Source organism: Somniosus microcephalus, chromosome 27, assembly GCF_052327205.1.
Source record: "Somniosus microcephalus isolate GS21.2 chromosome 27, FLI_Smic_1.0, whole genome shotgun sequence".
Taxonomy (NCBI): Eukaryota; Metazoa; Chordata; class Chondrichthyes; order Squaliformes; family Somniosidae; genus Somniosus; species Somniosus microcephalus.
In genome coordinates, this window is record NC_141013.1 from 47444071 (window position 1) to 47466091 (window position 22021).

The 22021-nt window shown below is 46.3% G+C and overlaps 1 protein-coding gene across 1 annotated transcript in view; it reads left to right on the forward strand.

The window, feature by feature from the left end:
- aldh1a3 (aldehyde dehydrogenase 1 family, member A3) overlaps positions 1-22021 on the forward strand; it is a 264382-nt gene that overhangs the window by 92446 nt on the left and 149915 nt on the right. Inside the window, exon 3 of the mRNA XM_085968931.1 lies at positions 1859-1999. Coding sequence (XP_085825057.1) covers positions 1859-1999 — 141 coding nt within the window. The remainder of the gene's footprint in view (positions 1-1858; positions 2000-22021) is intronic.

Below are 22021 nucleotides of genomic sequence, written 5' to 3' on the forward strand. Positions count from 1 at the left end.
GAAGAGGAATGGCCAAGATGTCAACAGATCAGTGATGGTAATATTGGGAGTGAAGAGGGAGCACTTGAAGGTAGGGCAGGATCGGGGTGGGATACGCAGGTTGACTTTATATCGCTGTGCGACATTTTAAAGTGTGACCGTTTCCTTACACACTGTGGACAGGCACTGGATCAAGGAGCCCGGAATTCTGGGAGTGCTGCTTTACTGGCAGAGGAATGGCAGAACAAAGCTTCTGTCTTCCCATGGCCAGTAAAGCAGGACCCATCCCAGCCACGGGGACAGTCTGCCCCCTAACATAGAATCAGAGAATCAGAGAAATTTACAACACAGAAGGAGGCCATTCGGCCCATCATGTCCGTGCCGGCCGACAAAGAGCTCTCCAGCCTAATCCCACTTTCCAGCTCTTGGTCCGTAGCCCTGTAGGTTACGGCACTTCAAGTGTATACCCAAGTACTTTTTAAATGTGATGAGGGTTTCTGCCTCTACCACCCTTTCAGGCAGTGAGTTCCAGACCCCCACCACCCTCTGGGTGAAAAAGGTTCTCCTCAACTCCCCTCTAATCGTCCTAACAATTACTTTAAATCGATGCCCCCTGGTTATTGACCCCTCTGCTAAGGGAAATAGGTCCTTCCTATCCACTCTATCTAGGCCCCTCATAATTTTATACACCTCAATTAAATCTCCCCTCAGCCTCCTTTGTTCCAAAGGAAACAACCCCAGCCTCTCCAATCTTTCCTCAAAGCTAAAGTTCCCCAGCCCAGGCAACAACCTTGTAAATCTCCTCTGTATCCCCTCTAATGCAATCACATCCTTCCTGTAATGTGGAGACCAGAAGTGCACGCAGTATTCTAGCTGTGGCCTAACTAATTCTTTACAGAGTTTTAGCATAACCTCCCTGCTCTTATATTCTATGCCTTGTCTAATATTGATGTGTGACTAATAATGCCTTCTTAACCGCCTTATCTACCTGTCCTGCTACCTTCAGGGATCTGTGGACATGCACTCCAAGGTCCCTCTGTTCCTCTACACTTCTCAGCATCCTACCATTTATTGTGTATTCCCTTGCATTGTTAGCTTTCCCCAAATGCTTTACCTCACACTACTCCAGATTGAATTCCATTTGCCACTTTTCTGCCCACCTGACCAGTCCATTGATATCTTCCTGCAGTCCACAGCTTTCTTCCTCACTATCATCTGCAGACTTCTTAATCACGCCCCTACATTGAAGTCTAAATCATTGATATATACCACAGAAAGCAGGCGACCTGGTACTGAGCCCTGCAGAACCCCACTGGAAACAGCCTTCCAGTCACAAAAACACCTGTCGACCATTACCCTTGGCTTCCTGCCACTGAGCCAATTTTGGATCCAACTAGCCACTTTCCCTTTTACTTTTAAAAGCCTTGCTAAAATCCATGTAGACTACATCAAATGCGCTACCCTCATCGACCCTCCTCGTTACCCCCCTCAAACAGTTCAAGCAAGTTAATCAGACGCTATCTTCCCTTAACAAATCCATGCTAATGGACTTTACCACAATGGGGTAGCCAGTCTGCCCCGTAAGGTGTCATCAGCAATGTTCCCTGTAAGGTGCGCGCACTGCTTCAGGGAACCCATGCAGCCGGCTTGCCGGCATTTCAATGTAAAATCCACGCATGCGCGGTATTTTGAAAGGCCCGCGCAGCCCTTTAAAGGGGCCACGCAGGGCCCCCAAAAAATTACAGGAAGCAGAGGCCTGACATCACTCCTGAAAATCAGAGCAGCGTCATGCACTGCTGCCCAAGATGAATTTCTCCCCCTACATGAGCTGCATTAGTGACACGGCATTAACCTCCTGTTTCTGCTCTTTGGTTACCAGCCTGATGTGGATAAAGCCGTGGAAGCAGCAAGAGCAGCGTTCCAGCAAGGCTCCCCCTGGAGAAACCTGGACACATCGGCTAGAGGAAGACTCTTATGTAAATGGGCTGACCTCATTGAGCGGGACCGACACATCCTGGCTGTAAGTAAGATAAAATAAAATAAAATATATACACGTAAACTGTGGATGTGGAAATTAAACCTCACAGTCGGATCCGAGGCTGAGTTTCAGCTCCAGTACTCTATCACTGCAGCAGTTTGATAAATGTCACTTCTCAAATAAACCAGTTTTCAGTGAACTTACACTTTCATTAATGATTCCATGCAGGACGTTAGACTGTAATTATGACTCATTACTCAGCAATACACCTGACATGGAATAATAACATATGCAGAAAATATGATGCTATAATTATTAATAGTAATTAGCAATTATTCATTTGAATTTAATGGTACTGTGATATCTTGCAGGATTCAAACACTGCTTCTTGGACAGTGTAAAGAATGTTGTATTTGCAAATAAATGATAGAAAATGATGTTAAAGATCCATCAGATACAGTTCAATAATGCACCTGGTCTGTCAGATGAAGAATAGCCTATTAGATTGACACATCGACAATCCCAGAATTATCGCCAGTTTCTGCGTCGATCTTGCTGACCAAAACTTAAGCGCAAATTTCCTGCAGAGCTCATTTGCCGACACCGGAACATAAAGGCTGGAGTAAAACAAGTGCAAATGCAGTGCACCAATAGGGGTAATGGCGAATGAGCTGCTGTCTCCTGCCCTGGAGCCTCACTCTCAGAGCCTCCCCCCCTGCTCCTCTTCCTCCTCTATTATTGGGCACCTCATTGGGAAGGCCATTCCAGCTGCTTCATCTTCCTGTGGCGGTTGAGGCGGGGATCCTAAACAATCTGGATACACTGAGACTGACAGCACTTTGATCAACTGTAGTAAGAAAAATTCAAAAACAATTCACTAAGACAATCGCTGTCAATCTCACTTATGTCGATATCAGGTGGCATTGGGCTGTGCTGCACCTAAATCTTTGGGTGTAAATTTACACCATCGTGTTACTGGAATACACGAGAGAAACTCCCCCAACCCTCTCCCGCCCGTCATGGGCGGTTAATATCGAGGCTATTATCTCAGAAAAAAATTAACAGCATTGTGATGACTATAATGTTTGTGTATGTTTCTGTGTTTGTGTGTGTGTGTATGAATGTGAATGTATTTGCGTGCACATGTATATACAGGTGTATATATATATATCTGTGTATGCGTGCATTCCTGTGTATGCTCATGTATATGTGTGCATGTAAATGTCCATGTGTATATATGTACATGTGTGTGTTTTCATATGTGTGTGCATGCTTGTATATGGGTGTATGTACATGGGTATTGTATATGTGTGTATGTGCGCCTATGTGTGCAACTTGTGTGTAAATATGTGTCTGTATGTACACGTACATATGTGTGTTTCTGAATATGTATGTATGTCTACCTGTGTGTGTCTATGTGTGTATATACCTAGGTGTGTACATATGTGTGATGATCAATCTCGTATTATGGTAACCAATCACACAGATATTTATAAAATGAAAGCTACAGGTTTTTTTACTCATTCTCAGAATGTGGATGAGGACACATTTATCGCCTATCCCTAGTTCTATCCCTAGTTGTCTTTGAGAAGGTGGTGGTGAGCCGCCTTCTCTTTGAAGTGCGACAGTCCGTGTGGTGAAGGTACTTCCACAGTGTTGTTAGGGAGGGAGTTCCAGGATATTGACCCAGTGACAATGAAGGAACAGTGGTAAATGTCCAGGTCAGGATGGTGCGTGACGTGAAGGTGATGGTGTTCCCACGGCTTTTCTGCTCCTGTCCTTCTCGGTTTAAGAGGTCACAGGGGAGGGAGGTGCGGTTGAAGTAAATTATTGCAGTGAGTTATTGCACATGTAAATTATTGCACATACTGCAGCCAGAGTGAGCCGATGGTGGAGGGGGTGGATAGTGAGAACAGTACCATTGATTAAGCAAACCGCTCTATCCTGGATGGTATCGAGTTTCGCGAGTGTTGTTGCAGATGCACCCTTCCAGGTGAGTCTTCTCTCATATGCCTGCTTTGAGCCTTGTGGATCATGGATAGTCAGTGAGGGTTCAGGAGGTGAACCACTCAGTGCAGAGTACCGAACCTCTGCCCTGGCCTTGACGCTATAGTGCTGCTTGGCTAGTTTAGATCAGCTTTTGGTCAAGATGTTGATAGTGATGTTGGTGCTGTTGAAGGTCAACGGGAGGTAGACTTTCTCTTGTTGGAGATGGTCATTACCTGCACTTATGTGGTGTGAATGTTACCTGTCACTTGTCAGACCAAGCCTGGATGTTATTCAGGTCCTGCTGTAGGCTGGCATTGGTTGCTTCATTAGTAGAAGAGTTGTGAATGGAGCTGAACACCCTGGAATCGTCAGTGGACAGCTCCACTCCTGACCTTATGAAGAAGAGAACGTCATTGACGAAGCAATTGAAGATGGCTGAGCCAAAGACGCTTCTCTGAGGATCTCCTGCACTGATGTATCGAGGCTATGATGAATGCATCCGACAACCACAACCATCTTCCTTTGCATCAGTTTTGACTCCAGCCACCAGAGGGTTTTCTCTTAGACTCCATTGACTTCAGTTTTGCCATGACTCCTTTGTGCAACACTTGGTCAAATGCCGCTTGATGTCAAGGGCAGCTACTCTCACTGACACTCAGCTCTTGCTTTCATGTCTGGATCAAGGCTGTAATGAGGTCTGGAGGTGAATTAAGGTTCCGCCAGAACCACTGAGCATCGGTGAGCAGATTATTGGTGAGTAGGTGTCGCTTGATGACACTATTGATGACTCCTTCCACCACTTTACTGATGACTGTGCAAAGGTGCTACTTACCAGGTTAAATTTATCCTGTTTTTTATGGATAGGAATTACTTGAGCAATCTTCTGCATTGTTGGGTTGGTGCCAAAGTCTAGGGGAGCACAGGTCTGTAGCACTGCTACCGGGATATTATAGCCTTTGCTCTGTCCAATGTACCTGCTGCTTCCTAAAGTCACGTAGAGTAAACTAAATTGGCTGGACACTGATATCTATGATGGTGAGGACCTCAGGAGGAGGCCAAGTAGAATCATCCAGTCGACACTTTTGCTGAAGACGCTTGCAGTCACATCAGCCACGTCTTTAACACTCACATGTTGGGCTCCACCATGGAGATGGGAGATGTTCATGGAGCCTCCTCCTATTAGTTGCCGGGCTGTCCACAATCATCCTTGACTGGATGTGATTGGGCTATAGAGCTTTCTTCTGATCTATTGGTTGTGGGACTGCTTATCTCTGTCTATAGCCTGCTGCTTTTGATGTTTAACATACGGGTAGCTCAGTGTAATAGCTTCACTAGATTCATATTTTATTCTAAGCCTGGTGCTGCTCCTGGCATTCTCTTCTACACTTTGTATTGAACCAGGGTTGGTCTCCTTGCTTGATGGTGATGCAGGAGTGAGAAATATGCCAGGCCAGGCGGTTACAGATTCTTGTGGTATACAATTCTGTTGCTGCTGATGATACACAGCATGGATGCCCAGGTTGGGGCTGCTAGATCCGTTCTTGGTCTGTCGTTAATCTGCCCCACTTAGTACGGTGATAGTTCCAAACTACATGGTGGAGAATGTCCCCAACAGTGAAGATAGTGTTCACAAGGAATTTGCAGTGGACACTTCTATGGTCTGCAAAAGGTTTGTTGGTAAGGACAACATCAAGTAGGTTACTTCCTCATGTTGGATCCCTCACTAGCTGATGCAGGCCCAGGCAGCTGTGTCCGTTGGGACTCGAGCAACTGGTCAGTGGTAGTACTATTGAGCCATTCTTGGTTGTGGATATAGAAGTCCCTCACCCAGCGTGCATTTTGTGCCTTAGCTTCCCTCAGAGCTTCCTCCAAGTGGTAGTTAACATGTAGGAGTACTAATTCATCAGTTGAGGGGGGCAGGGGGGCGGGAGCGGCAGTAGGTGGCGATTAATAGAAGGTTTCCTTGACCTGCTTTAACCTGACGCCATGAGACTTCATGGGGTCTGGAGTCAATGTTGAGGAGTCCAATGGCCACTCCCATCTGACTGTACCCCCACTTCTGGTGAGTCTGTCCCGCTGGTGGAACTGGTTATACCCAGGGATGGTGATGGAGGAATCTGGGATGTTGGCTGATAGATATGACCCTGATATCGGCTGTTGCTTGACCGATGTGTGAGGCAGCTCTCTCAACTTGGACACCAGATGTCAGGGCAAAGGACCTTGCCGGGTCTTAGAGACTGCCTTAGTCTCAAGTTAATAAGATGCCTGGGTCGTTGCCAATAGGTCCGCCCAATCGTCTTTATATTATTAAACTTTATAGCTTGCTTGGCCACTATAGAGGGCATTAAAAGTCAACCACGCAGTGCGGACGAGAGTCACGTATAGATCAGATCGGGTAGGGACGGTAGATTCCCTTCCCTGAAGGGCATTAGTGAACAAGTCAGCTTTTTACCACAATCATCTTTATTTTTCTGGTACCATCTCACAAATTATCAGCTTTATTTAATTCAGTTTCAGAACTACCAGGGCAGAATTTGAACTCCTAACCTCGGAGTTGCTGATCCAGGGCCGTAAGCACTCGGCTTCCGTGCCCAGCTTTTAATGAGATGCCATCTGGTTGTAATCCACTTGAAGAGTTACAGATCTCACTCGTTCCTGAGTTCTGTAAGCAGACAGCATCAAGCACAGAAGAAACTATTAGGGTTAATAGAATAACACAATTATCCCACATCACAGCACAAGATGTCAAGTTCAATTAATTTTCACCAGATAAAGGCAGATTGTTGCTGAGATACATTGTCATGAAACAAAGCCCTTCATAAATTAAAGGAATGACAGACACCAGAGCATCTGAGGATTGGATAAGCCCCTTTGTGTTAGCGATGGTTCTATTACTGAAAAAGAGAAAAATGATACAACCCCATTACAAATACTTTCTAAAGGAGAAAAGTGGCAGAGAAGTAATTCAATAGCAAATAAATAGCTTAGAGTCAAGTTCAAACACACCTGGCCAGGAGCTGATGGCGTGGTTCATCGGATCTGAAAACCTCAAGTTCTTTTCATGTCAACATGAATAAAACACACACCTAACTTTGATGATTGCAAACATTTGGTTTGTCAGCAACCATCTCCGTCATCATAAACCACATCAGTCGAGATAGCCTGCGAATACAGTGATGAGACTTTCCAAATCAAGGGCTTCCATGTGAGTGGAACCTGCTGCCCTTTATAATGCCTCTTCGTGACTGCTCAGAAGTTAAGTGGGTTCTCACTGTTCAATAAGGACAATGGCCCTGACAATTCCTGCATTCGGGGACATTAGCACACAGCAGTTGGGTGCCCATACCACTTACAGCCCAGCTGGGGCCACCCACCAACTGGGGGGGCATGGAAACTTTCTTTGACCCCGTGCCGCTCCATCTGAGAGCCAGCATTGCTGGGTGAAGATCCTCAATGTGGCCAGAGGTGTCAGCCATGGCTCAGTGGGCAGCACTCTCTAGGTGGGAGGGGCTAGGAGTGAACCAGGTGTTACTGGTTGCCTGATTGCAGCAGGGAGTTGGAGTGAGTTTTGTAAAAAGTTGGTGGTGGGTTTTGGGGTTTTTGTTTTCAGGTTTTAGGGCCTTTTTGGCCCACATAAACAGCCAGATGGCTGCTGAGGGGTCCGGAGTGCCGGGCCCCTTAGAGGACAGTGTTCCCAAGAGGAATTTAATTAGGGAAGAAACTGTGGTTGGAAGGGAAAGAAAAAGGCCCAAAGATTTGGGCCGGGACCCCAGGAGGTTTGGAAAAGTAAACACGGTGGTGGTTCAGTGCGAGGATAAGGAGATACGAGCTTGGGATATTATCCAAGCGGTACATGAGGACTGCGGCGAGGGAAGCTGCTTTGCCTGCCGACCAAAGCCGAATGTTGGGTTCGAGGTGACGGTCAGTGGCCGAGAGGAGGTGGAAAGACCTTTACTCAGTTTGAACGTTGGCGATAAGTTCCTGGAGGTATCTCTGCTATATTCGGAAGAGGTGGTGGTCTCATTCTTAAACTTGCCAGTTTATATTGAGGACGATGTGCTAATCAAAAAATTGGAGTCGTGGGACATTAAAATTTGCTCAGCAATAAAGAGGAGATACTATCCAGGAACATAGAGTCATAGAGTTATACAGCACAGAAAGAGGCCCTTCGGCCCATCGCATCCGCACCGGCCATCAAGCCCCGTCTAATCTAATCCCATTTTCCAGCACTTGGTCCGTAGCCTTGTATGCTATGGCATTTCAAGTGCTCATCCAAATGCTTCTTGAATGTTGTGAGGGTTCCTGCCTCTACCACCCTTTCAGGCATTAAGTTCCAGATTCCAACCACCCTCTGGGTGAAAAAGTTCTTCCTCAAATCCCCTCTAAACCTCCTGCCCCTTACCTTGAATCTATGCCCCTTGTTATTGACCCCTCTACTAAGGGAAAAAGTTCCTTTCTATCTACCCTATCTATGCCCCTCATTATTTTGTACACCTCAATCAGGTCCCCCCTCAGCCTTCTCTGCTCCAAGGAAAACAACCCCAGCCTGTCCAGTCTTTCTTCATGACTGAAGCGCTCTAGCCCAGGTAACATCCTGGTGAATCTCCTCTGCACCCTCTCCAAAGCAATCACATCCTTCCTATAGTGTGGCGACCAGAACTGCACACAGTATTCCAGCTGTGGCCTAACCAGCGTTTTGTACAGCTCCATCATAACCTCCCTGCTCTTATACTCTATGCCTCGGCTAATGAAGACAAGTATCCCATATGACTTTTTAAGCACCCTATCCACCTGTTCTGCTGCCTTCAGGGATCTATGTACATGCACACCAAGGTCCCTCTGATCCTCTGTCTTTCATAGAAACATAGAAGATAGGAGCAGGAGTAGGCCATTCGGCCCTTCAAGCCTGCTCCGATATTCAATGAGATCATGGCTGATCATCCAAATTCAGTACCCTGTCCCTGCCTTCTCCCCATATCCCTTCATCCATTTAGCCTCAAGAAATATATCCAACTCTTTCTTGAATATATTTAATGAACTGGCCTCCACCGCCCTCTGTGGCAGAGAATTCCACAGGTTCACCACTCTCTGGGTGAAGAAATTCCTCCTCATTTCTGTCCTAAATGGCATACCCCTTATCCTTTGACTATGACCCCTGGTTCTGGACTCCCCGGCCATCAGAAACATCCTTTCTGCATCTAGTCTGTCCAGACCTGACAGAATTTTATAGGTTTCGATGAGATCCCCTCTCAATCTTCTAAACTCCAGTGAGTATCAGCCCAATTGACACAATCTCTCCTCGTACGTCATTCCTGCCATCCCAGGTATCAGCCTGGTGAATCTTTGCTGCACTCCCTCCATGGCAAGAACGTCCTTCCTCAGGTAAGGTGACCAAAACTGCACACAATACTCAAGGTGTGGTCTCACCAAGGCCCTGTACAACTGCAGCAAGACATCCTTGTTCTTGTACTCGAACCCTCTTGCTATGAAGGCCAACATACCATTTGCCTTCTTAACCGCCTGCTGCACCTGCGTGCTTACCTTCAGCGACTGGTGCACAATAACACCCAGGTCTCTTTGCACTTCCCCTTCTCCCAATCTATTGCCATTCAAATAATAATCTGCCTTCCTGTTTTTGCCACCAAAGTGGACAACCTCACATTTATCCACATTATAGTGCATTTGCCATGTTTCTGCCCAATCGCCCAACCTGTCCAAATCGGGTCTTACCATTCATTGTGTATTCCCTTGCCTTGTTAGTCCCTCCAAAATGCATCACCTCACACTTTTCAGGGTTAAATTCCATTAGTCACTGTTCTGCCCATCTGACCAACCCATCTATATCATCCTGCGGACTGAGGCTACCCTCCTCGCTATTTACCACCCCACCAATTTTCATGTCATCTGCGAACTTACTGATCATACCTTTTACATTCACATCCAAATCATTAATGTAGACCACAAACAGCAAGGGACCCAGCACCGATCCCTGCGGTACCCCACTGGACACAGGCTTCCATTCACAAAAAGAACCTACGACCATCACCCTCTGCCTTCTGCCACTAAGCCAGTTTTGGATCCAATGTGCCAAGGCACCCTGGATCCCATGGGTTCTTACCTTCTTGACCAGTCTCCTGTGCAGGACTTTATCGAAAGCCTTACTAAAATCCATGTACACCACATCCACAGCACTACCCTCATCCACACACCTAGTCACCCCCTCAAAAAATTCAATCAAATTGGTCAGACATGATCTTCCCTTGACAAAGCCATGCTGACAATCCCTAATTAATCCTTGCCTCTCCAAGTGGAGAGTAAGTCTGTCCCTCAGGATTTTTCCAATAATTTCCCTACTACTGATGTTAGGCTCACTGGCCTGTAATTCCCTGGTTTATCCCTACTACCCTTCTTGAAAAATAGTACCACGTTAGCTGTTCTCCAGTCCACTGGCACATCCCCTGTGGCCAGAGACGTTTTGAAAATTTGTGTCAGAGCCCCTGCAATCTCCTCCTTTGCTTCACACAGCAGCCTGGGATACATTTCATCTGAGCCTGGGGATTTATCCACTTTTAAGCCTGCTAAAACCGCTAGTACCTCCTCCCTCTCGATGCTAATATGTTCAAGTATATCACAGTCCCCGTGCCCGATTACTATGTCTACATCGTCCTTCTCCATAGTGAACACAGATCCAAAAATTCATTTAAAACCCCACCTACATCTTCTGGCTCCACACACAGATTGCCACTTCTGTCCCTAATGGGCCCTACTTTTTCCCTAGTTATCCTCTTGCCCTTAATATACTTATAAAACACCTTAGGATTTTCCTTTATTTTGCTCGCCAGTGTTATTTCATGGCCCCTCCTCGCTCTCCTAATTTCTTTTTTAAGTATCCCCCTGCAATTTTTATACTCCTCTAGGGCTTCCCCTGTCTTTAGTCCTTTGTATCTGCCAAATGCCCCCCTTTTTTTCCTAATCCATTCTCGTATATCCCTTGACATCCAAGGTTCCCTGGGCTTGTTGGTCCCACCCTTGATCTTTACGGGAACATGTTGCCATTGTACTCTCTCAATTCCCTTTCTGAAAGACTCCCATTGCTCCGATGTGGATTTTCCTACAAGTAGCTGATCCCAGTCCACTTTGGCCAGATCCTGCCTTATCATATTAAAATCGGCCTTCCCCCAATTTAGAACCTTTATTTCAGGTCCATCTTTGTCCTTTTCCATGACTACCTTAAATCTCACCGAATTATGGTCACTGTCACCAAAGTGCTCACCTACTAACACTTCTACCACTTGCCCGGCCACATTCCCTAGAATTAGGTCCAGTACCGCCCCCTCTCTTGTAGGACTTTCTACATGCTGGCTCAAAAAGCTCTCCTGGATGCACTTTAAGAATTCTGCACCCTCTAAGCCTTTCACACTCTGACTATCCCAGTTAATATTGGGGAAGTTGAAATCCCCCACTATTATTACCCTATTATTTGCACATGTCTCTGAGATTTGCCAACATATCTGTTCCTCTATCTCCCCCTGACTGTTTGGGGGCCTATAGTACACTCCCAGCAAAGTGCTTGCCCCCTTTTTGTTTTTAAGTTCTACCCATATGGCCTCATTAGAGGAACCTGTTAATATATCATCCCTCCTTACAGCAGTAATTGACTCCTTAATTAATATTGCAACACCCCCTCCTCTTTTACCCCCACCCCCCTCTGTCTCGCCTGAAGATTCTATACCCCGGAATATTGAGCTGCCAGTCTTGCCCCTCCCTCAACCATGTCTCCGTGATAGCAACAATATCATACTCCCATGTGTTCATCAACACCTTCAGTTCATCCACCTTATTCGCAAGACTCCTTGCATTAAAATAAATGCCATCCAGCCTTGGCTACTCCCTTGTGCCGTTACATATTTGCTCTGCCTTCCAAGCTGACTTGTTTTTTCCTCTATATTTGGCTGTACATCACCCCCTATTATAGCTCCACTCTGTATCCCATCCCCCTGCCAAGTTAGTTTAAACCCCCCCAACAGTGCTAGCAAACCTCCCCGCAAGGATATTTGTCCCGTTCTGGTTCAGGTGCAGCCCGTCCGACTTGTACAAGTCCCACCTTCCCCAGAAGCAGACCCAGTGATCCAGGAAACTAAAGCCCTCCCTCCTGCACCAACTCTTTAGCCACGCATTCATCTGCTCTATCCTCCTATTCCTATACTCACTAGCACGTGGCACCAGGAGTAATCCAGAGATTACAACCTTTGAGGTCCTGCTCTTTAATCTGCTACCTAGCTCCCTAAATTCTTGCTGCAGGACCTCATCCCTCTTCCTACCCATGTTGTTGGTCCCAATGTGAACCACGACCTCTGACTGTTCACCCTCCCCCTTCAGAATGCCCTGCAGCCGTTCAGTGACATCCTTGACCCTGGCACCAGGGAGGCAACAAACCATCCTGGAGTCACATCTACAGCCACAGAAATGCCTATCTGTTCCCTTTACGATAGAATCCCCTACCACTATTGCTCTCTCACTCTTATTCCTCCCTTCCTGAGCAGCAGAAGCACCCCCGGTGCCAGGAAGTTGGCTGCTGCTGCCTTCCCCTGGTAAGTCATCCCCCTCAACAGTAGCCAAATCGGTATACCTGTTTGAGAGGGGGATGGCCACAGGGGTCCACTGCACTACCTGCCTGCTTCTACTGCTCTGCCTGATGGTCACCCATTTCCCTTCTGCCTGTGCAGCCCTTACCTGCGGTGTGACCAACATGGGTAGCAGATGGAACCCGTTACGTAAAGGTGCGGTTCTCAGAGGGGGTGAGGCCATTACCGCACAGCATGGAATTCGAGACACTGGAAGGAGTGCAGTACTTTCGAGTGCTGCATGATAACCAAGTGAAGGTTTGCTATTATTGTCTTGGACACGACCATCTTGTAAGAAACTGTCCAGACTTGTACTGTTATAATTGTGGCGAGTCTGGACACATCGCTCGGAGCTGCAAGGCGGCGAGCTGTGGGGTGTGTCACAAAGGCCCCACCCACGGTGAGTGTGAGGCAGAAGGAAGCTCTATGAGTGATGAGGAGATGGGAGAAGGAGCAGGAGATGAGTGGAACGGCCAGAGGAGCGGAGCAGTCAGAGGACACAGCTGGTAAATTGAAGGAGAAAAGAGCACAGGAAGAGGCAGAAAATTGCGGAGCAGAGAACAGGATGGAGATGGTGGAAAACACACCAAGTACAGAGGAAAAGAACAAAGACAGCAGCGGGCAGCAAGGGTCGAGTGCAGACTCGAGCCTTAATACGGTTCAGCTCTCCCTAAAGAATCTGGTGTCCGCGGGGGGAGAGGAGGTGGGAGCGGGGTGCGTGGTAAATTTAAGTACTCCAAAGAAGGACGGGGAGTCAGACATCTCAGTGAGCAGGAGGGGGCAAGACAAGGAGAGGTTGCAAGAGGCAGGAGCCTTAAAGGGGCAACAGAACGGGATCGGCGAGCACTGTTGGGGGGGGTTTAAACTAACTTGGCAGGGGGATGGGATACAGAGGGGAGCTGAAATAGGGGGTGATGTGCTGCCAATTATAGAGAAAAAAACAAGTCAGCTTGGTAGACAGGGCAAATATATAAGGGCAAGGCTGGATGGCATCTATTTTAATGCAAGGAGTCTTGCAAATAAGGTGGATGAACTGAAGGTGTTGATAAACACATGGGAGTATGATATTGTTGCTATCACGGAGACATGGTTGAGGGAGGGGCAATATTCCGGGGTACAGAATCTTCAGGCGAGACAGAGGGGGAGGTATAAGAGGAGGGGGTGTCGCAATATTAATTAAGGAGTCAATTACTGCAGTAAGGAGGGATGATATATTAGCAGGTTCCTCTAATGAGGCCATATGGGTGGAGCTTAAAAACAAAAAGGGGGCAAGCACTTTGCTGGGAGTGTACTATAGGCCTCCAAACAGTCAGGGGGAGATAGAGGAACAGATATGTAGGCAAATCTCAGAGAAATGTGCAAATAATAGGGTAATAATAATGGGGGATTTCAACTTCCCCAATATTAACTGGGATAGTCAGAGTGTGAAAGGCTCAGAGGGTGTAGAATTCTTAAAGTGCATCCAGGAGAGCTTTTTGAGCCAGCATGTAGAAAGTCCTACAAGAGAGGGGGCGGTACTGGACCTAATTCTAGGGAATGTGGCCGGCCAAGTGGAAAAAGTGCTAGTGGGTGAGCACTTTGGTGACAGTGACCTTAATATGGTGAGATTTAAGGTGGTCATGGAAAAGGACAGGGATGGGCCGGAAATAAAGGTTCTAAATTGGGGGAAGGCCGATTTTAATAAGATAAGGCAGGATCTGGCCAAAATGGACTGGGATCAGCTACTTGTAGGAAAATCCGCATCGGAGCAATGGGAGGCTTTCAGAAGGGAGATTGAGATCATACAATGGCAACATGTTCCCGTAAAGGTCAAGGGTAGTTCCAAAAACCACAGGGAACCTTGGATGTCAGGGGATATACGAGAATGGATTAGGAAAAAAAGGGGGGCTTTTGGCAGATACAAAAGGCTAAAGACGGAGGAAGCCCTAGAGGAGTACAAAAAGTGCAGGGGGATACTTAAAAAAGAAATTAGGAGATCAAGGAGGGGCCATGAAATAACACTGGCGAGCAAAATAAAGGAAAATCCTAAGATGTTTTATAAGTATATTAAGGGTAAGAGGATAACTAGGGAAAAAATAGGGCCCATTAGGGACAATAGTGGCAATCTGTGTGTGGAGCCGGAAGATGTAGGAAGGGTTCTAAATGAATTTTTTGCATCTGTTTTCACTATGGAGAAGGACGATGTAGACATAGAAATAGGGCGGGGGGACTGTGATATGCTCGAACATATTAACATCGAGGGGGAGGAGGTATTGGCGGTTTTAGCAGGCCTAAAAATGGATAAATCCCCAGGCCCGGAAAAAATGTATCCCAGGCTGCTGTGTGAGGCAAAGGAAGAGATTGTGGGGGCTGTAACACATATATTCAGGACCTCTCTGGCCACAGGGGATGTGCCAGAGGACTGGAGAACCGCTAATGTAGTACCATTCTTCAAGAAGGGAAGTAGGGAAAAACCGGGGAACTACAGGCCAGTGAGCCTAACATCAGTGGTAGGAAAATTATTGGAAAAAATTCTGAGGGACAAAATTTGTCTCCACTTGGAGAGGCAAGGATTAATCAGGGATATTCAACATGGCTTTGTCAAGGGAAGATCATGTCTGACTAATTTGATTGAATTTTTTGAGGGGTGACTAGGTGTGTGGATGAGGGTAACGCAGTGGATGTGGTAAACATGGATTTCAGTAAGGCCTTCGATAAAGTCCCGCACAGGAGACTGGTCAAGAAGGTAAGAGCCCATGGAATCCAGGGTGCCTTGGCACATTGGATACAAAACTGGCTTAGTGGCAGAAGGCTGATGGTCGAAGGTTGTTTTTGTGACTGGAAGCCTGTGGCCAGTGGGGTACCACAGGGATCGGTGCTGGGTCCCTTGCTGTTTGTGGTCTACATTAATGACTTGGATATGAATGTAAAAGGTATGATCAGTAAGTTCGCGGATGATACAAAAATTGGTAGGGTGGTAAATAGCGAGGAGGGAAGCCTCAGCCTGCAGGACGATATAGATGGGTTGGTCAGATGGGCGGAACAGTGGCAAATGGAATTTAACCTGGAAAAGTGCGAGGTGATGCACTTTGGGGGGACTAACAAGGCAGGGGAATACACAATGAATGGTAAGACCCTAGGCAAGACGGAGGGTCAGAGGGATCTGGGTGTGCAAGTACACAGATCCCTGAAGGCGGCGGAACAGGCGGATAAGGTGGTAAAAAAGGCATATGGGATACTTGCCTTCATTAGCCGAGGCATAGAATATAAGAGCAAGGAGGTTATGATGGAGCTGTATAAAACACTGGTTAGGCCACAGCTGGAATACTGTGTGCAGTTCTGGTCGCCACACTACAGGAAGGATGTGAATGCTTTGGAGAGGGTGCAGAGGAGATTCACCAGGATGTTACCAGGGCTGGAGCGCTTCAGCTATGAAGAGAGACTGGGCAGATTGGGTTTGTTTTCCTTGGAGCAGAGGAGGCTGAGTGGGGACATGATTGAGGTGTACAAAATTATGAGGGGCATAGATAGGATGGATACTGAGGAGCTTTTTCCCCTTAGTAGAAGGGTCAATAACTAGGGGGCATAGATTCAAGGTAAAGGGTGGGAGGTTTAGAGGGGATTTGAGAAAGAACTTTTTCACCCAGAGGGTGGTTGGAGTCTGGAACTCACTGCCTGAAAGGGTTGTGGAGGCAGAAACCCTCACAACATTTAAGAAGCATTTGGATGAGCACTTGAAATGCCATAGCATACAAGGCTACGGAACAAATGCTGGAATATGGGATTAGATTAGACAGGGCTTGATGGCCGGCGCGGACACGATGGGCCGAAGGGCCTCTATCCGTGCTGTATAACTCTATGACTCTAACGTGCCAGAAGGGAACAATATAGGTGCCCCATTTTCCCATCGAGAGAAGGATCAGGGAGCAAGTGTCAGAGGTGGAGATGAGGTCGAAGGGAGCGGCACTGTTGGAGAAACCACGATAGCAGGAAGACTCTCTATGGGAGATGATGTATCTGACGGGGAGCAGGATTATGTATCTGACGGGGAGCAGGCACAGAGGGTTGCAGAAGAGCTTGAGAGTGAGGAATTAGAGGGGGACAGAGACATAGAAGTCGGTGGTGGGGTGGCATCATGTGGAAAGGGAAAGGTTAGTGAGGGGCAGAAGGAGGGAGAAAGGGCAGCTCCTGGGCCCAAACTTAATGCAAGGAAGAGGCTGAAACAGCAGGGAAGGTTCAAACAGGAGGTGAAAAAGAGTCGGAGGCTGCAGGAAAAAGCAACAGCTGGCCGAAAAGTTGGGAAGGAGCATGTGAGGAGGGAAGGGCCAGAGATTAAATGATGGGGAGATTATCAGGCATACTTCCCTTCTTTGGAGCCATGATTACATTGGTCTCGATTAATGTGAACGGACTGAGGGGTGAGAAGAAATTGCAGCAGTTGTTGCAGGGTTTTAAAGGTACGGACTTGTTGTGTCTGCAAGAAACCTTTTAGGATGAGGATATCCTAGAAAGAGTTCAGAAGGTTTGGAAGGGAGAGGTGTTTGCAAGTTGTGCAAGTTGTGCAAACAATAACCGTAGAGGGGTGGCTGTTTTGGTGAGTCTGTCCATAAAAGAGAACATTGCCTTGGTGGACAAGGACACTGAGGGGAGATTTTTATGGCTAAGGGTAAAAATGGAGGAATTTAATTGCGATCTCTTTAATATCTATGCACCGAACGACCATTGCAAGTGTCGCGATTTTTTTCGGGGGTTATTCACTGCAGCGGCAGAGGTGGAAAATCCTTGTATATTGAGGGATTTTAATGTATTTTTATCTCGGATGGACATTTCAGCCCAGACAATCTTTAAGGATGATGCCTCCAGAGGGATGTTTGTAAAAATGATGGAAATTTAAATTTGAGAGACATATGGAGGGACCGGAACCCCATAAAAAGGGAGTTCTCCAGATCAGGTTGGGTGGGTGATGTTTTAAAACAGAGCCGAATAGATTTTGTGTTAATGTGGGAAGGGTTAAGTGCTGAGGTGATGGAGATTTATTATAAAAAAGTATTTTTTGGTGATCACTCGGCTTTGGTTCTTAGAATTAGGAACAGCAGAGTTAAGATCGGTTCAGGGGTGTGCATTTTAAACAATCAATACCTGAAAGAAATTGCTTATAAAGAAGGGATTATAAATATAATGGGCCAGTAATTCCGTTCCAACGCGTGAGTACGGACGGTGTAATCACGCCTGTGGCCGGAGGAATTGCCGGATTCCAGCATGCACAGCGCATGCGCGGGAAACCAGCATTTCCTCTCCATCGAACTAAGGGGTTAAGAGGTCCAACGCGTGCGCGCAGCACTCTGCGCGCGCGCGTTGAACTTCCTTCGTTTTGACAGGTTTGCGCGTGTGCAAGGGCCTGAACTTTTTGGAAATGAAAAAAGGAGGCGTAAGGAGTGGATTCTTGAAGGTAAGTGGTCTATTATTTAAAATTATTACATTTTTTCCACAGCTTCATTGTTTTTAAGGACTGTACAGTAAGGTAAGTTTATTTTTAGACCCGAATTCGTTAAAAAAAAAAAATCAAAAATTTTATTAATTGTTTTAAATAGTTTTTTAAAGTTATTTATAGTTTATTTAATTATTGGGATTTTTTTTTAAATTTTAATTAAAGTTAAACTAGTCTTTTGGGCGCCCGTACTTTTCATGAGTTTGACAGTCTTTACTATCAACCTCCCCTGATTGGCTGCAGAGTGCTCACCTGATCCCAGCCGGCACATCGCACTAACTACACCGCTGGATCAGGTAAGCACATCGCGCCGACATCTGAACCGGGCCAGTGACAGGAAATGCAAGCAGGCCCAGGCTTCAGATGTCAGCGCGCAGGGTGAGTGCAGATCGGGGGCTTGCACGCGCGGCAAGCACCCGATCCTAATTTCTGGCTCAATAAAGAATGCTCGGAAGGAACCTTTGTTCTTGAAAGAAAGAAGAGTTTGGTGGGACAATTTCAAATATGAGGTAAAAGTTTTTTCGGTACGTTATGGGAAAAAGTGGGCGGCAGCTAACCGGCGTCGAGAAGAGAATATAAATAAAAGGTTTACGGATGTCTGTAAAGCAGTTGACGGAGGGGATAAGGGAGCGGAGACTAAGTTCCGGGTGCTAAAGGAAGAGTGGGAATTATTGCAAGCTGAAAAATGCAAGGGAGCCATTCTCCGTGCAAAGGCTAGAGATGCATTGCAGGGCGAAAGATGCACTAGATATTTTCTAGAGCAAGAGAAGCTGCGACAGAGATTATCGTTAACTGAAGAGTTGAAGGTTGGGGAGAAGATCATTCATGAAAGTGGGGAGATTTTAGAGGTGGCTAGCAGCTTTTATCAAGAGTTATATACTAAAGAAGACATTTCCAATTTGGAGATGGAGAGGGTTACTGCTTTTATTGAAGAGGGTTTAAAGGAGGATGAGAGAAGCATGTGTGACAAAGAAGTAGGATTAGCGGAAATAAAAGTAGCAATTAGTGGAATGAAGAGGGGGAAAGCCCAGGGTCCGATGGACTAAGTGCAGAATTTTTCGAGATTTTATGTCCATTGCTCTTAGAAGTTTTTAAGGAAATTAAAATTGAGGGAAACCTGGCCCCATCTATGAGGAGCGGTATCATAAGCTTAGCTTATAAAAATAAAGGGGATAGACGGGATCTGAAGAATTATCAAATCACATTATTAAATGTGGATTATAAGATCTTGGTGAGGGTTATGGCAAATCGTTTGAAGGAGGTGTTACCGCAGATAGTTTTGCCCTCTCAGTCCTATGGAGTCATAGGCCGGGACATCGCAGACTCTGTGGTCTCAATCCGAGATGCGACAGAGCTCATGGAAGAGAGTGGGAGGGATGCTTGTGTATTAAAGATAGATCAAGAGAAAGCCTTTGATAGGGTCTCTCGTGAGTTTTTATTGAAGGTTTTGGAAGCATTTGGTTTCAAGGAAAATTTCATTCAGTGGATAAGGATTTTTTATTCAAACATATTTAGCTGTGTTAAATGTAATGGTTTTTTATCCAAGTATTTTCCGATACAGAGATCAGTGAGACAGGGTTGTCCCCTGTCCCCATTGTTGTATACATTGGTAGCAGAACTATTAGGTTACATGATGCGAAAGAAACAAGGTGTAGTTGGGATTGTGGTCCCCAGTTCTGGGCTGGTGTCGGTGATACACCAATATGCAGATGACACAACCTTAACATTGAGGAATGGGGAGTCAGTGAGGAAAGCTATGGATGTAGTGGAGGAATATTGTAGAGCTTCAGGAGCCAGAGTGAATTATAGTAAGCCCCAATGCCTGGTTGCAGGGAGGGGTAGGGGGGAATGGTTGGGGGAATGTCCCTTTAAGGTGGTGGTTTTGGAAATTCTGGGGGTGCATATGGGGTGCAAGAAAGACAGGGATGAAGTGGATTGATTAAATTGGGAACCGAAGGTTATGAAAATTAAAAAGATTTTGGGAAGATGGGAAAGAAGGTGGTTGAAAGTGCAAGGAAGAGCGACAGTGGTGTCTGCTCTCCTGCTATCTAAGCTATGGTACTTATTGACAGTGGAGGATATTCCTGAGTGGGTGGAAAAGTCCATCCGAGAGGCTTGTGTGAGATTTTTATGGGAAGGGAAGCCAGCCTTGGTGGCTTACAATACCATCATTGGACGGAGAAATCAGGGAGGACTCAATTGCCCAGATATTGATTTGAAGAAAAAATCCTTTAGAATCAAATGGCTGAAGGGATTCCTTCAGAAGTCAAATACAAGTTTTTGGAAGAGTTGTTTTGAGCATTTTTTAAAACGAAGTGGGATAGGAGGGCAGGGTGTAAAGTCTGTGGGTTATATGGTGAATTAATACACAGACTACAAGAGTAACTTTAACAGGACTTTACTATTCGAAGGTCAGGGCGAATCTGCCCAATAAATCCTTACACAGCACTTATATACCGGTGTGGTCACCACCGGTATTACAGTATACAGCAGCCAAGATAAAGTAGTGCAACACCTAAAATAGTTCTCTTAAAGGTGGACAGTTACATACAATAGTTCTCTTAAAGGTAGAACGGTTACATACACTACAATCCTCCCTTTTTAGCTTACAACATACTTATTCCCCATTAAACATAACATCATAACATCTATCCAACTTCATTTAAAAACAGTTCACAGATGTAGTCTCTGCGGAAAACAGTTCACAGATGTAGTCTCTGCGGAAAACAGTTCACAGATTCAGTCTCTGCGGAAAACAGTTCACAGATTCAGTCTCTGTGGAGGCGCCTCCTGTGCTTCTTGCCTCGGTCCGGACAACGCCTCGGTGGTGTAGCAGTTTCCTGTGGTGTAGTCGGTTCACGTTGCTGGAGTGACTCATCCAATAGTCCTTCACTGGACTTAACAGCTTGAACTTCCGACACTTCTGAACCAGCATTGTTGACTTCTAAAAGCTTGAGTACCTTGGGAAGTTTTTCTACTTCCAAACTGATTTGGCTCCGTTCGGAGGGACCACGTGCGTGATCTGGTAGAGGTGATAATGGTTCAGATGGGACATCTTCTTCTGTTTCGTCTTTTCCTTTCCTGCTTCTTGGAGACTCTCTGTGCTCCGCTGCCAGCCGCATGCACAGTTCTTCCTCCTCCTCTTTCTCCTGTTGCCTTAGCAGCGCCACCATCTCCCGGAGTTTCTTAGACTTTTTGTGATTCTTCAGGGTTTGTGCACTTCGGAAGATTTCCCCACAAGCTGGGCAGAACAGGTCATCGTTATATTCGGTGTCGTTCAACAGGGCATGGTAATAATCGGTGTCGTCCTGAGCTAGGCCAGCGAGAGGGTCTTTTATTTCCTCCATGCCCAGCTGGACGTTAGCCAGCTTTTGTTCCAAGTCCCGACATCTCTCCTGAAGAGACTTCTTCATGTGTTCAGCTTCCTCCAGCTTTTTCTGGGCTTCCTGCAAGTCTTTTATTAATGACCTCATTCGTGATTTCAATGCTTCAACTTCCTTCGGAGATTGATTGATCGTACTATTCAATCCCTCTACTGGAGCAGCTGTTTCAGCATTTTGTTGTTCGACATTGACGTGAGTCAGCGTACTTTTGGCATCCAAGGGTTGCTCTGCTGCCATCTTCTCAGTCTGTGTTGCAACCTCAGCTATTTCAATAACTTTTGAGAGCTCCGAACCCCTTTCCTTTGAAGATTGAAGCTCGTGTTCAAATTGTTCCCATTTCAGAGTCTTGTCCCTCAGCATATGAAGGAGTTGGCTGACCGCTAACTCTTCTGACCTCATCCGTTTCCCAGTAGCTGCAGGGCTGTTTATAACCTTGCCCTGGGGCTCCTTTGCTGTTTCTACTTCGCCATCATCCGCAGCCTCCCCCATTCGAATTTCCACAAATGAATCGTTCGGTGATGCTGCACCCAACTTCAGTAGGAGCTCGGAATTCATGGCGACCAACTCAGCCTTTTCTGCCTGCAATCTGCTAACAAGCGCC